Here is a 15,540-nt window from a genome sequence, read left to right as displayed (position 1 = left end):
GTGACATCACTGAGAATGCAGCCTATCCAATCACTAGAGAGCGGTGACATCACTGAGAATGCAGCCTATCCAATCACTAGAGAGCGGTGACATCACTGAGAATGCGGCCTATCCAATCACTAGAGAGCGGTGACATCACTGAGAATGCAGCCTATCCAATCACTAGAGAGCGGTGACATCACTGAGAATGCAGCCTATCCAATCACTAGAGAGAGGTGACATCACTGAGAATGCGGCCTATCCAATCACTAGAGAGCGGTGACATCACTGACAATGCAGCCTATCCAATCACTAGAGAGCGGTGACATCACTGACAATGCAGCCTATCCAATCACTAGAGAGCGGTGACATCACTGACAATGCAGCCTATCTAATCACTAGAGAGCGACGACATCACTGAGAAGGGAGCCTATCCAATCACTAGAGAGCGGTGGACATCACTGAGAATGCTCTCTAGTGATTGGATAGGCTGCATTCTCAGTGATGTCATCGCTCTCTAATGATTGGATAGGCTGCAATGACATCACTGAGAATGCAGCCTATCCAATCACTAGGGTGCCATAGGCAAAGAGTCCAATATGGTATTTTGTTAGATAATCAGTAGAAAAAAGTCTACGCGTTTCAGAGGTTCAGACACTCCCCCTTCATCAGGGCTTAACCCTTTTGCTGACAAATTTGGAGTGTTTTTGGGCAAATTCTGCCAAGTCAGGATGTGCCATGCCGATAGACTGAGCCCCAAAAACAGGGGGCTGGAATAACATCAAAAGAGGCTTCCCCAAAAAGTATTAGTGATGGGGTGTGCAAACTTGTGCAACCAGATTTTTTTTTTTTTTATTTTTACTTCTCTCCACCTAAAATATTTCTGTTTGTTGTTCTCCTGAGTTGTACAGTTTATAGGATCACATAAAAAAAAAAAAAAAAAAAGTAGAAAAAGTTCTGAAATTATTTATCTTTGTTTCATTTTTTTAAATCACAGAAACCAGACGTTTTACCCCCCGGGGTGTGTAGACTTTTTATCCACTGTAGGCGTTGGAGGCAGTAAAAGGGTTAAAGGACGACCTTCAAACCAGGAGGGTTGTAAAGGAGGAGAAGTTCACTTCCACTTTAAGGATTCGGTAACATGAAGTTTCAACACTGCCGTTGGCGGGATCTCCCTATATACCAGTGATGGGGGAACCTCGGCACCCCAGAGGTTTAGGAACTACATTTCCCATGATGCCCCTGCACCCTGCAGTGTAGTTGAGCATCATGGGAAATGCAGTTCCAAAACATCTGGGGTGCCGAGGTTCCCCATCACTGCTATATACATTATTATAACAAGACAGTCGAGTCGGTCATATTTGAGGTCCTGATGAAGTGAATGTCTGAACCCCGATAAGTGTTGGGCTTCTTCTTATTTAACCACTTGTCCTGTGGGAGATTTACCCCCCTTCATGACTGGGCGGCTAGAAGCACAGGACTAGAAGCTCTGCCTGCTTATGTTTTCATGCAGACAGGCTGGATTTGTGGATTATCACACCAGAAGCAGCGTGCACTTATCCTGCAGGCGGAAGTGCGGGATCACATATATACACACACACACTATAAAATAATATATATATATATATATAAAATTTCCAGGGTATTATGGGGAATATTTGCATGATCCTGTCAATAGACACACTCCATAAAGGGTACAATAGAATGAAAACATCACGATATATACTTCCTACAGCCCCCTGAGGAAGTCTGACGAAACGCGTAGGCAATGACCCGGTAGAGTCATTATATATAGACACATACACACACACACACACACACACGATCTGGTGCACAGCTGCCGCCCTGTAGCAGTAAAAGTTCTAGGCCGGTCAGCAAGGGGTTAACTGGACATCTTAAAAATTATATACCATTTTGGACTCTTTGACCATTGGGGCGGCGCCCTTATTGCTTCTTACATAGTAACACAAAAGACCGGACAGACCATGAAAGCCTTCCCTTACTTGATCCATAACGAACCAAGAAAATATAAAATGAATAATACTATTTTTTTTTTTATAAAATGTATTATAAATCTAGAATATTGTAATAAAATTATATTTAAAAAAATATATATTACTACTATACATTTTAATAATAAAATAATAAAATGTATAATAATAAACATATTATTCATTTTATTATTAAAAAAAATGTATAGTAATAATTTTTAATTTTATTATAATTATATTTTTTTATTATTATTATATAATAAATAATTCCAAAAAAATATTACACACACGCTATCATTTATATTGGTATTATATCTGGGCAACGCCCAGACAAATCCCCCGAGGAGGCGAGCAGACGGTGCTCTGGTTCGTGGCGTCTTCCCAATACCCAGGACAACACGAGGGAGCCGGCAACTCATTCTTCCGAATAAAGCGATTAATGCAGGCGGAGTACTGAAAATACGGCAACGCATTTCGGCAGTTAGCCACCATAACCATGGATGACTGAAATACTTAAGCCATTGTATTTTCTGTGGTCTACCTGTATTAATAAATCACTATATTCTAAAACACACACGCACGCACACGCACGCACGCACGCGTTGACCGCTCTCTACCTCCTTCACAAATTGAAAGCGGTATTAAACCCCAAAGCAAAAATGTAATATATTGCAGCTTACTAGATGTGACTGCATTCGTTTTCTCTTTTTTTTTCACCTGTTGATCTGGCCAGCAACTCGCAGCCTGTATTAGAGCGCCCCCCCCCCCCCCCCACTTTAGATGAAGGACAGGAGGCATAGCAGCATTGTCAGTCTGTGGGGGGAGGGAGGTGTTGGATGAACTAGCAGATTTAGATATACAAACTCCCGCTCACACTTAATAATCTGTTACAGCAGGTTTTTTTTTTTAAATTTACCTTTTGGGATAACGTTTTTTTTCTCATCAATAAATGCTGATCATTGTAAGCACCCCTGCCAGTGGTAAATGGTTTTGTCTCATCCATGTAACTGCAAGAGAGGTTGTGCTTTTGAAAACAAACAGACTTGCTGTCTGCATCACCCGATGAAAAGAGAGAAAGCCCAAAAAAAAAAAAAAAAAAACGAATGCAGCCGTCACATCTAAGACTTGGTAAGCTGCAATAAATTTGGGGTTTTTTATCACTTTAACCGCTTTCCGAATCGCCCAGTAACTGCGGCGGGGCGGCCCGGCTGCGCAAAACATCATACCTGTACATCGTTTCCTCTTCCTGGTCCAGGGGGAGCGTGTGCCGCCAGCGACTCACTCCTGCTGCGATTGGCTACCGCCGTGATCCAATCAATAGGACCGGCGGGCGCGATGGCTGGTGGGACCCACCAATCGTTCACAGGCAGAAGAGAGGTCTTGTGTTCCGGCTAATCAGAAACACAGATCTCTCTCTCTACTTTTAAGCCGCGCGCCCCCCCGCCCCCCCCCCCCCAATTAGAAAGCACTCCTTATGGGAAGGGGCCTCAAACTGGCGCCCCCCACCCCCCCCCCCCCAACGGTTGTGAAACTACAAGTCCCATGAGGCATTGCAAGGCCGACAAGTTACAAGCGTGAATTGCTGCGGCAGAGGCATGATGGGACTTGTAGTTTTGCAACAGCTGGAGGGCCGCCAGTTTGAGACCTCTGCTAGGGATAGACATGTGTAATTCATTATGTTTTAAACTAGTTAATTCGGAAATATTAGAATTTACGAAAAAAATTCCGAAAAAAAAATAAAATAAAAAATATAAAAATTTTACTTCGAAAATTCTAAATAACCAAAAACAATAACTTAACTATTAAAAATTATAAGTATCGGAATTTCCTTTCAAATTTGTCTGTTGGTGAACGTAACAAATACGAATTTATCCGGCGTTACGAATGACGCATCTAAACAAACGGAACAAATCTAAAAAATTTATAAAAAATGATTAAAACAACATTTTCAGATTTTCTCTCTTTTCAGATTTTTGATATTACAATTATAACAAAATGACATGAAAAAAAAAAAAAATGAAAACTAACAAAAAATTTTCGGCAGTGCACACGTCTACCTAGGAACACACTTAACCCTTTGATTGCCCCTGATGTTAACCCCTTCCCTGCCAGTGTCATTAGCACAGAGAGTGCATTTTAAATTTTTTTTGTTTTGTTTTTTAGCACTGATCACTGTAGTCCCCAATAAGTGTCACTTAGTGTCCGATTTGTCCACCGCAATCCCAAAAAATAAAAAAATAAAAATTATATATTTAATCGTCCACATTACTAGTAAAAATAAAAAGGTTATAAAAATACCCCATAGTTTGTAGACACAATAACTAAAATAAATATATATATATTTATTTTAGTTATTGTGTCTACAAACTATGGGGTATTTTTATAACCTTTTTATTTTTACTAGTAATGTGGATGATCAGCATTATTTTTATTATATATATATTATATATATATATATATATATATATATATATATATATATATATATATATATATATATATATATATATATATAAATTTGGATTTTACACATTTTTATATTGGAAGCGTTTTAAGCAAAAAGTTAATATATTATTTTTTTTTCAAAATTGACGCTCTTTTTTAAGTTTATAGCGCAAAAAAAATAAAAAATATATATAAAAAACACAGAGGTGATCAAATACAACCAAAAGAAAGCTGTATTTGTGGGGAGCGTGAAGGACACATACATACAAAGTAACGCAGTGCCATATCACAAAAAATGGCCTGGTCAGGAAGGGGGCAAATCCTTCCGGGGTTGAAGTGGTTAAAGGTTAAAAAACAACTCAGCACAATTTTGACATGCGTTAGTAAAAAACTGTACCCATCGCCACCACTACTTTGTGCATCCAGTTGGATTATACCGCGTTTATTTTCCCCCAAACAAATTGGGCTTTCATTTGGTGGTAAAACGTTAATGGGTATCCCTCTTTTTTTTTGGGCCAGTTTTCTTATTTTTTTTTTTTTTTTTTATCTATTTTTTTTTTTTTTAACTAACAATTTAGCTGTAAATTTCTTGTTACCACCATAACCTTCCACCAAAATAAATGTTCCCGACAATCGCAGCGATATCACTTATGTGTATGTTAGTTGTTGTTTGTACCCGTAGTACAGCCCAGAAACAAGAGTGCATTTTTTTTTTTTTTTAAATCCTTCCTAAAAAAAAACAAACAAAAAACACACCACACACACCAATACGAATTAAAAATAAATAAATCCTGTCTAAAATAAATACTGACCCTGACCTTTAACCCTGAACTTGACCCAAACACTAACCCTGGCACTGACTTAGATCGAGACTGGATCTAGGTTTTTGTATTGCATTTTATATTTTTAATAAAATGTATTTATTTACACTTTTTTTTTTCCCCCCCTCGCTCTACAACAGGGGTCTCAAACTGGCGGCCCTCCAGCTGCTGCAAAACTACAAGTCCCATCATGCCTCTGCCTGTGGGAGTCATGCTTGTAACTGTCAGCTTTGCAATGCCTCATGGGACTTGTAGTTTTGCAACAGCTGGAGGGCTGCCAGTTTGAGACCCCTGCTCTACAAGGAAAGAGATGGATATGATGTATATCTCTCTCTCTCCTCTATTCACAGAGAAAGGAAAAAACACGGGGGCGGGCTTCACAGTGACTGACCACTGTGGTAGCCAATCAGAGGCCATTACAGTGGTCAGGTGACTCGGAACCGGGTGCCCCGGCTCTCCCAATCGTTAGTATAGGGCCTGGGGAGGGGGTTTGGGCTCTTGGTGAGACCCATTAGAAGGCTTGTGCTCGAAGTGGACAGAATCCCCCGAGGAAACCCAGATTGAGGGCGAAACATGCTGGGAATTCCATCAAAGCCACTGTATCCATAAGGAATGTAGTTAATGTACTTGTTGTTTTTTTGACAATTTCAGTGGCAGCTGGTGCTCAAAAATTTTTTTAGGGGGGGAGGGGCGCAAACAAACTGAAAAATTCTGAAAGGAAACCACCAAAACGCAGCCTTACTGTGCTGCCATCAAACCCTGCCACTGCGCCCCTATCAAATCCTGCCACCGTGCCCCCCCCCACCTGCCTGGCACTTACCCTGTCTCAGTGGCAGCGATCGGTGGGACCTTACAGTGGGTCAGACAGCGGCTCGTGTGTCCTCCCTTCTTCCTGATAGGCGTCCAATCGCAGCGCCTGTCCTTTCAGCAAATTAGGTGACGGGTAACAGACCTACGCTACCTGATTGGCGGAGAGGCGGTTCAGAGTTAGAAAAGCAAATATTTATTCACTGTTCTAACACACCTGGGTGGGATCGTAGTGCAATGCTCTACGCTCGCAGGTCAACTCTTTTGAAGAATATTGGAGCCCCAAGGCTCCAATCGGGTGCTTCAAAAAATACACTCCCCACCGCTGTAATTGAATGAATGAATGAATGAATGAAATACTTGTATAGCGCACAATGCGAACTGAATCGCCTCTAGGCATCCAAAAAGGTGCCGGGTCTAACCTTTCCACATTCCATCTAAGATTTTATGCAATACATAATCATCATGGCATCACTAAACACCCCCCCCCCCCCCCCCCCCATCATAAAAAAAAAACGATGGATAGATGGCGTATTCCATGACGTTCATTCTCACGCATCACTACGACATTTCTTTTCTGTATTCTGGTTGATCCTGCTGCTCGCCATCTCCCCCCTTCTGTCCACGTCCCCAATGCAGTTGTGGATTTTGCAGAGCGGTTTTGTCAGCACTGAACATGCTCAGTTTTCAGTAAGTTTCTATGCTGAGCATTTCCTCCCCATCACATCTGAGCAGCCCATGTGACTGTAGAGTCACACATGTGGGCGTATACACAGCGGTAAATGACAGCCCACTCCTCTCCCCCACCCAACTAACTAGCGAATAACAATGGGGGGTGGGATATTACATGTAGATTGATAGAGGCTTCACCTCCCTCTTATTCTAAGGCACAGGCTGGAGGGGGCGCGACACAACCTGTGACTGGCAGTAATCCGCCCACACCAAAGATTTGATTTCAATTATCTATTTGTATGACAAATTAAAACAGTGCGATATTATTTAAGCTTTTGTATTCTAAAGTAGACATGTGCAATTCGATTTGTTCTGAATTTGTTTAATTAATTTAGGAAAAGTCGGAAAGGAGAAAAAAAAAAAAAAATATTATAATATAATTTTTTTTTTGTTTTTGGAATAATAGAGAGATAGAGAGAAATATATATATATATATATCTATATATATCTATATATATCTATATATATCTATATCTATCTATATCTATCTATATATATCTATATCTATCTATATCTATCTATATCTATCTATATCTATCTCCCTATCACTCATTATTAAATTTTAAGTATTGGAATTTCCTTTCAAATTTGGCTATTTTCCAGGTCATTTGTTTTGATTGCAATTCGTTAATTTCGAAAAGAAAGAAAGAAAAAAAATTCTTAAAATAATTCGAAAGATTAAACGAACAATAACCATTAAATTATAGGCATTCGAATTTGCTTTCAAATTGGGCTGTTGGCGAACGCAACAAATACAAATTTATTCGAAGTTATCAATTATCCGAAACAACGAATGCCGCATCTAGACAAATGGAACGTAACGAATAATAGAAACTCTTTATTATTAATAATTCGTTCCGTTGCATTCGTTTAGCTGCTACACATTCGTCACTACGGATAATTCATAACTTCGGATAAATTCGTATTCGTTGCGTTCGCCAACAGCCCAATTTGAAAGGAAATTACAATTCCTATAAATTAACTAGTTATTAGGTAGTTCTTTCGAATTTAAGGATTTTCTCTTATTTTCTTATTAACGAATTGCGATCAAAGCGAATGACCCGAGAAAAAAAAAAAAAAAAAAAAAACCCACACCCTAAAAACTAATGAATTTTTGGGCAGTGCACATGTAAATGCCAAAGGCGATTTTTTTTTTTTTTTTAATGTTGAACGTGTGACCAACAGCAGGGGATTAGAAGCTCCTCCTGCTTATGTTTCCCTGCAGACAGGCTGGGAGAGAGTCGGGTCATGTGACAGCTGGATATCCATTAGGAAAAAAGGGATTTAGGATGTTTTTATTTTAATTAATATAATTTCAGCGCCGTCCTCCCCATGCAGAAATAGAAGGGAGAACGCACATTACACAGCGTGTGCATTTGGTATCACTTTAAAAAAGAGGGCCGGTTTAAAAAAATAAATAATTTTTTTTTTTAAAGTCAGCAGCTGCAAAACACTGCAGCTGCTGACTTTTAATAAGCACACTTACCTGTCCAGGGCGCCCGCGATGTCGACCGCCCGAGGCTGACCCGTCCCTCAGCTCTCGGGGTCCCGGCGCCGCCATTTTGGCCAAGGGAAACAGGCAGTGGAGCCTTGCGGCTTCACTGCCCGTTTCCTACTGCGCATGCGCGAGTTGCGCAGCGCTTTGTGAATGGGGCGCGCTGTGTTCTGGGACACACAGTTACCCAGAAGACGCCGCAAGGAGGAGAGAAGACCAGAAAATCTCAGCGGAGGAGGAAGAGGCAGATTAGGATGATGTGCCTAGCAACAGGAATTTCCGTTAAGTTAAAAAAAAAAAATTCTCATTTTTTTTTCCTCATTTTCTAATTTTTAATGTATTTTTTTTTTTTTTCAGGGTGGCCCTCCACTTTAAGCTTCACCAGAAAACAGACGAAGCTTCACACCAACAATCAGTAACCGTTGCGGGACTTACTTGTGCTTGTGTTTGTTCCGATAGCGTTGATGGTGGTGGGAACAGAAGAGGAAGAGTAGAGGGGCAAATGTCCGTTCTCACAGCCCGCGTTTTTGTCCTGCCAGTTGGAGGAACTGACGCAGATCCCGGAGTCGCGAGAGTTCGGCCAGCCGTTGAGTTTGTCGTCAGAGTTCTGTCTTTGGTGGTAATAATGCATCTGCCCATAATCCAGGGAATCCGAGCGGCACCGCCCCTGGGTGCCGAAATTGCCCGACGTGCGGTCCTCCAGGTGGTTGAGCCACATGGCCAGCGCACTGCGGTCGTCCAACGACGTGGCCGGGTGGATCAAGGCGTAGGACAGCAGCTGCCGGCTCTCCTCGATGTGCTGGTTGTGTTCTATGGAGTGAGCCAGGAGCTTCGGTAGGAGCTTCATGTACTCCACTTTGGCGTCCATGTTCCCAGGCTTCAGCAAAGGCAGGTGGGTGAGCAGCTGAGAGATCACCGTGTCCTTGGATTCCTGCTGCCATTGGTTAATGATTGCTGAAAGACAACATGGAAAGAAAAAAAAAAAGTAAGCGACAAAGAAAACCGTAATAGAATTTACCAAATATAAAAACGTTCAAACTTTGCTCTAAACATTTATCAAATGGAGGACACGACCAACTGTCCCTTGAAATGTGGACCTTCCTTTTCAGGTGTATAAAAACAAGGGACGGGTGACAACTGTGTTTACAGTGTGGCCTACTGGTGTCAGGGCTTTGGCCTTTCACCCATACATTTTTGTAAGAGCACCTGTCCACCACCTCCCATTTGTTGCCGATTGGCGAATCCCATGATTGTAATGCAGGAAAAACGTAGTCACAAAAAAATAAAAATAAAAAAAAAACACCCCCTTAGCTCCTTGATAATAAAAAAAAAAAAAGTGTCCATAATGAGTTCCTGGTGGCCACTTTTACAAAATTTGACCAGTGACACACTGGTATATGGACACGTCACCATATAATCATGGTGGACATCCCATTCCAACCCCATGTGCCTAAAAATCAAGCCATGCAACCTCAATTTACTGACACAATACAAAGACATTATAGACAAATGTGCTCCTCCAAACTTGTGGTGATCGTTTGGTGAAGACCCTTTACCATTCCAGCACCACAGCCCCTGTGTACAAAGCCAGCTCCATAAGGACGTTGTGTGACCAGTTTGGACCAGCTCCATAAAGACATGGGTTGTCCAGCTTGGACCATCTCCATAAAGACATGGGTTGACCAGCTTGGACCATCTCCATAAAGACATGGGTTGACCAGCTTGGACCATCTCCATAAAGACATGGGTTGACCAGCTTGGACCATCTCCATAAAGACATGGGTTGACCAGCTTGGACCATCTCCATAAAGACATGGGTTGACCAGCTTGGACCATCTCCATAAAGACATGGGTTGACCAGCTTGGACCATCTCCATAAAGACATGGGTTGACCAGCTTGGACCATCTCCATAAAGACATGGGTTGTCCAGCTTGGACCATCTCCATAAAGACATGGGTTGTCCAGCTTGGACCATCTCCATAAAGACATGGGTTGACCAGCTTGGACCATCTCCATAAAGACATGGGTTGACCAGCTTGGACCAGCTCCATAAAGACATGGGTTGACCAGCTTGGACCAGCTCCATAAAGACATGGGTTGACCAGCTTGGACCAGCTCCATAAAGACATGGGTTGACCAGCTTGGACCAGCTCCATAAAGACATGGGTTGACCAGCTTGGACCAGCTCCATAAAGACATGGGTTGACCAGCTTGGACCAGCTCCATAAAGACATGGGTTTATCCAGCTTGGACCAGCTCCATAAAGACATGGTGTGACCAGTTTGGTGTGAAGGAACTCAAGCGTCCTCCACGAAGCCCTGACCTCATCCCTACTGAACACCTTTGGGATGAACTGAAATGCAAAATTGTGAAACAGGTCTTCAGCCACACCCCCCTACTTTTTTTTTTTTTGGTGCCCAACGCGTGGCATGATGTGCGAGCCAGGTCTTCTCATCCAACACCAGTCCTGTCCTTGGAGGTTCATGATGAAAGAACCCTACTAATAACGGTAATAGGGTCCTCTCACTCTTATCAGACACACCATATGGCCCAAAAGGATACAGACACCTCCTTGAATGCTGGAGTCCATTGAAGAGTCCTGATAATACTCCATCATACAAAGACATCATAGACAATTGTGCTCTTCCAACCTTCTAACAGTTTGGTGAAGACCCTTCTCAGTTCACCGATGATTTTACCACAATTTTACTGTGCTTATGGTGCGTTTCTTCATAAGTCACGTGACTCAAAAACAGCATCAATAACGTAACACAGGTGCGTTATCAATGTGTTTTCATGATAATTAAAAAGTTAAACTATACGAGATAGAGATTAGAGAATAGAGATAGAGATAGCTATACATAAATGTATGTGTGTATATGTATATGTTTAACACACAGTCAGTTTCTGTTTTTTTGGCCAAGCGCATCCTGCATTTTCGGTGCCAAAATTTCCATTCGGTGCACCTCTACCCAAAACTGCTATTATCAGTGTTTGGAAGATACTGGAGTCTAATGGTGAGATATCCTTGACAAATTCCATGGCTTGCACACCTGTTGTGCCCATTATGATGGGTGCCCACCATCCCTGTTCTGAGTTCCCGGGTCTGTACACCAGCTGTGCCCATTATGAGGGGTTCCCACCATCCCTGTGCTGAGTTCCCGGGTCTGTACACCTGCTGTGCCCATTATGAGGGGTGCCCACCATCCCTGTGCTGAGTTCCCAGGTCTGTACACCTGCTGTGCCCATTATGAGGGGTGCCCACCATCCCTGTGCCGAGTTCCCGGGTCTGCACACCCGCTGTGCCCATTATGAGGGGTTCTCACCATCCCTGTGCTGAGTTCCCGGGTCTGTACACCCGCTGTGCCCATTATGAGGGGTTCCCACCATCCCTGTGTTGAATTTGGTCATATTTATATTATGGTAACATAACAACATCAGGGAGATCCCCTCATTGGTAACCTATAAAGAAAGAAGCCAAGGGCAGACTCCGCCCACCAAGCTCCACCTATTACTAAATGAAAACACTCTTGGGTGGACCATCCCTTTAAACTTGAAATTCTCAGCGCTTCAGACAACCATTACCAATAGAGGAGATAAAGTGATAAATCACACACGGGGCACGACGCAGGATCTGGAGTCATATCGGGAAACATGTCGGATCACAACAGAAGTTCTCAGAGGTAAATATTGACGTACTAAACAAATATAACATGTCAGGCGAACGCCCACAACGCTGGCTGCGGCGAGAGCGCAAGCGGACAGATGGCAACGTAATCAATAAAACACGGAGGAACGCACAGGAAAATCTGGAATCGTTTTAAGTTCCAGCAATGAAAAGCTCCATTTTATCCAACATCTATCACCATAAAAGAGAACCTGTCATAACGGAAACACGAAGGCCACCACTGCTGGCCGCCTCCTGAAAATACCAACTGCCCGGCTGTCATGCACACCCTGGGGTTCCATTTACTGGCAAAGTATCACACCTGGAACAAGCATGCAGAAAGTGAAAGAGTCACAAGTGGAAAGTAGAACAATGAACATCTTTTTGCTCCTTCTTTGATCAGGTAAATAAACCTTCTGAAAGGGTTATATCTGTGTGATTAGTGTAACAAAACAAACAAAAAAAAAAAAAAAACACACACACCACACACCCCATTGATCCGATATCCACTTAACACCGGCTACAAAGCTACTATGTACAGTCTGATGGCTGGGGGAGGGGAGACTAAGGAAGTTCTTCCTTCTGCCTGCAGCAGACTGACGATGTCATCTCAGTCTAGGCACAGTCACTGCATAGAGAACAAAGTCTATTAATTATACAGCTTTCTTACAGGAATGTTAACCACATCCCATCTGGCCTACTGCAGAATGGCGGCTGGGTGGGGGTTCCACTATCCTGACAGGTTGGCATGACGTTCAGCAGGAGAAGCTGCTCAGGCGTGGCGATTGGTAGTGCGGTGTGTCGCTCTGATACGCCGCATACCTGATCTCGGCAAAGAGTCTATGACGTAGGCTCTTTACCTTATGATCAGCTGTGTCCAACTCCAATCACACATCTGGGGATGTCCTCGGTGATGATCAGCACATTATCAGTGCAGACCCATCATTGCCGCCCACCCCCGATGCCCATCGGCCCAGCCCACCCCCGATGCCCATCGGCCCAGCCCACCACCGATGCCCATCGGCCCAGCTCAACATTGCCACCCATCATTGCCACCCATCAGCACAGCCCATCATTGCCACCCATCATTGGCACCCATCAGCGCAGCCCATCATTGGCACCCATCAGCGCAGCCCATCATTGGCACCCATCAGCGCAGCCCATCATTGGCACCCATCAGCGCAGCCCATCATTGGCACCCATCAGCGCAGCCCATCATTGGCACCCATCAGCAAAGCCCATCATTGGCACCCATCAGCGCAGCCCATCATTGCCCTATCACTGATGCCCATCATTGCCACCCATCAGCGAAGCCCATCAGCAAAGCCCATTATTGCCACCCATCAGCACAGCTTATCATTGCCGCCCCATCAGTGAAGGATCAAAACATACTTATTTAAAATTTTTTATAACGAACGAAAGAAAAAATAAATAAATAAATAAATAAATAATGTTCTAAATGTTTCTTTTGCAAAAATAAAAACCCAGTGGTGACTAAATACCACCAAAAAGGAAGATCTATTTGTGTGGGAGAAAAAAAAAAAAATAATAATAAAAAAAATAATTAAAAAATCCATCCCATGTGTACAGTGTCACATGACCGCGCAATTGTCCTTCAAAGTGTGGCAACGCTGAACGCCAACAATTGGCCTGAGCAGGAAGGGGGGTGAACGTGGTTAATACAGGTCCACTTTTAAAGGAAGGCTATGAGGAAAAAAAACACAAGCAAAAGGCCCTGGGATTGGATTGGCCGGCGTCTGTCCGGGGAATAGAGGGCCCTTTCACTGCCCAGATCGGCTCTTTGAAGGAAAGGGCTTCCAGCTCGGCCGTGTTTTTTTCTGGGGGAGGGCGGGATGGGACGGCGGCCACAGACGACAACAAAAACAAGGGAAAAAAGTAGACAAACCCGAGCGACATTGACAGGAAAACCTCAGTGAGTCACCTGTGAACAAGGCCAGGATTAACACTGGAGCGCAGCGAGCACACAAAGGGGTCTGGATGGACGTGGGATTCCACAGCTGCTTACCGATCCCTATACGTCCGCCGGGCTCTAGGGGGGGGGGGGGGGGGGGGGGGGTTTCTGCAGATTCTGGCTGCCACGCGACAGGTTCACTTTAGTGCCGACCTAATACACTTACTGTTACAAGGTGACAACCATCTCTACAATGTGCTCCGGTGTTGTCACCCTGCCACAGTGCCACCTGGTGGAGACTACAAGTAGACGCAGTAACACACATTACATGGGCGTGGTGAACCAGAGCTCCCAACGGCCCCACATTTGGAGGGACTGTCCATCTTTTCTCCTCAGTTGTCGTCCTTTGGGGGCGGAGGCATAGGCCAAAAAAAAAAATATATATACAAGTATTAAAAGTAACAAAAATTGTTATATTTTACTTTCTTGATGTCAAAATAAATCCTGGATGAAAGGTAATGAAAAATAAAAGGCAACAGCAACAGTGGGTTTCACCTCTTCCCTGCTTGCGTAACGCACATAGGAGTCAGCGCAGAGGGTGGAGCCCAAACGCCGGCTATACAAATCTGTTTATTTGCCTACATTTCAATGCCAAGGCTGGGTTCCCAGCATAGTGACCGAGCCGCCAGCAACCCAGTTACCATTTAGGATTATGAGCCAGTGGGAGGGGGCTCCAGGTCATCTGACTGCCGTGACAGCCAATCACAATGATCACATGCTCGTAAAGCCTGCCTCTCAGAACCATTTAAAAAAAAAAACCATGGGAGGGGCTCTAGGTAGTCTGACTGTTGTGACAGCCAATCATAAAAGATTCCATGCTTGAAAAGCCTTGCCTCCCGTCTTTCAGAACCCCTTTAGAAAGGGCCAGTAAGAGCTGGTGCCAGGAGGTCCAATCACCTTTCAGGAGCCTTTAAAAAAAGGGCCAGTGGGAGGTGCTGTAGGTCATCTGACTGCTGCGACAGCCAATCACAATGATCACATGCTCGCAAGGACTGCCTCTCGCCTTTCAGAACCATTTAAAAGCCTGACGGGAGGGGCGTTAGGTCACCTGACTGCTGTGACAGCCAATCACATTAAAATTACATGTTCAAAAAGTCTGGGCCGTCTTTCCATAAACCTTTAAAATGGCCAGTGGGAGGGCCTGTAGGTCATCTGACCGCTGTGACAGCCAATCAGAATGATCACATGCTTAAGAAGCCTGGCTCCCATCTTTCAAATCCGGAAAAAAAACGAAAAAAAAAAAACCCCACACACCACGACCTGTGGGAGGAGCTCTAGGTCATCGGACGGCTGTGACACCCAATCACAATGATCTTTCAGAAACCTTTAAAGGGCCAGCAAGAGCTTGTGCCAAGAGGTTAACCAATCATGTTTTAGAACTCTTTAAAAAAGGATCTGCGGGAGGAGCTCTAGGTCATCTGACAGCTGCGACACCCAATCACAATGATGCCATGCTTGAAAAGCCTGCCTCCCGTCTTTCATAAACCTTTATAAAAAAGGGGCCAGTGGGAGGGGCTCTAGGTCAGCTGACCGCTGTGACAGCCAATCACAATGAACATATGGTCGAAAAAGCCTGCCTTCCGTCTTTTGGAAACTTTTAAAAAACGGCCAGTGGGAGGTGCTATTTGGT

The 15,540-nt window shown here is 43.7% G+C and overlaps 1 protein-coding gene across 1 annotated transcript in view; it reads right to left on the bottom strand.

Moving 5' to 3' along the window:
• SAMD4A (sterile alpha motif domain containing 4A) overlaps positions 1–15,540 on the bottom strand; it is a 74,767-nt gene that overhangs the window by 18,129 nt on the left and 41,098 nt on the right. Inside the window, exon 3 of the mRNA XM_077466814.1 lies at positions 8,706–9,224. Within this exon, the coding sequence (XP_077322940.1) occupies positions 8,706–9,224 (519 nt within the window). The remainder of the gene's footprint in view (positions 1–8,705; positions 9,225–15,540) is intronic.

This window comes from Lithobates pipiens, unplaced genomic scaffold, assembly GCF_037356315.1.
Source record: "Lithobates pipiens isolate NorthernLeopardFrog02 unplaced genomic scaffold, aLitPip1_a1.2 Scaffold_37, whole genome shotgun sequence".
NCBI lineage: Eukaryota > Metazoa > Chordata > Amphibia > Anura > Ranidae > Lithobates > Lithobates pipiens.
This window is presented reverse-complemented; position numbering and strand designations above follow the sequence as displayed.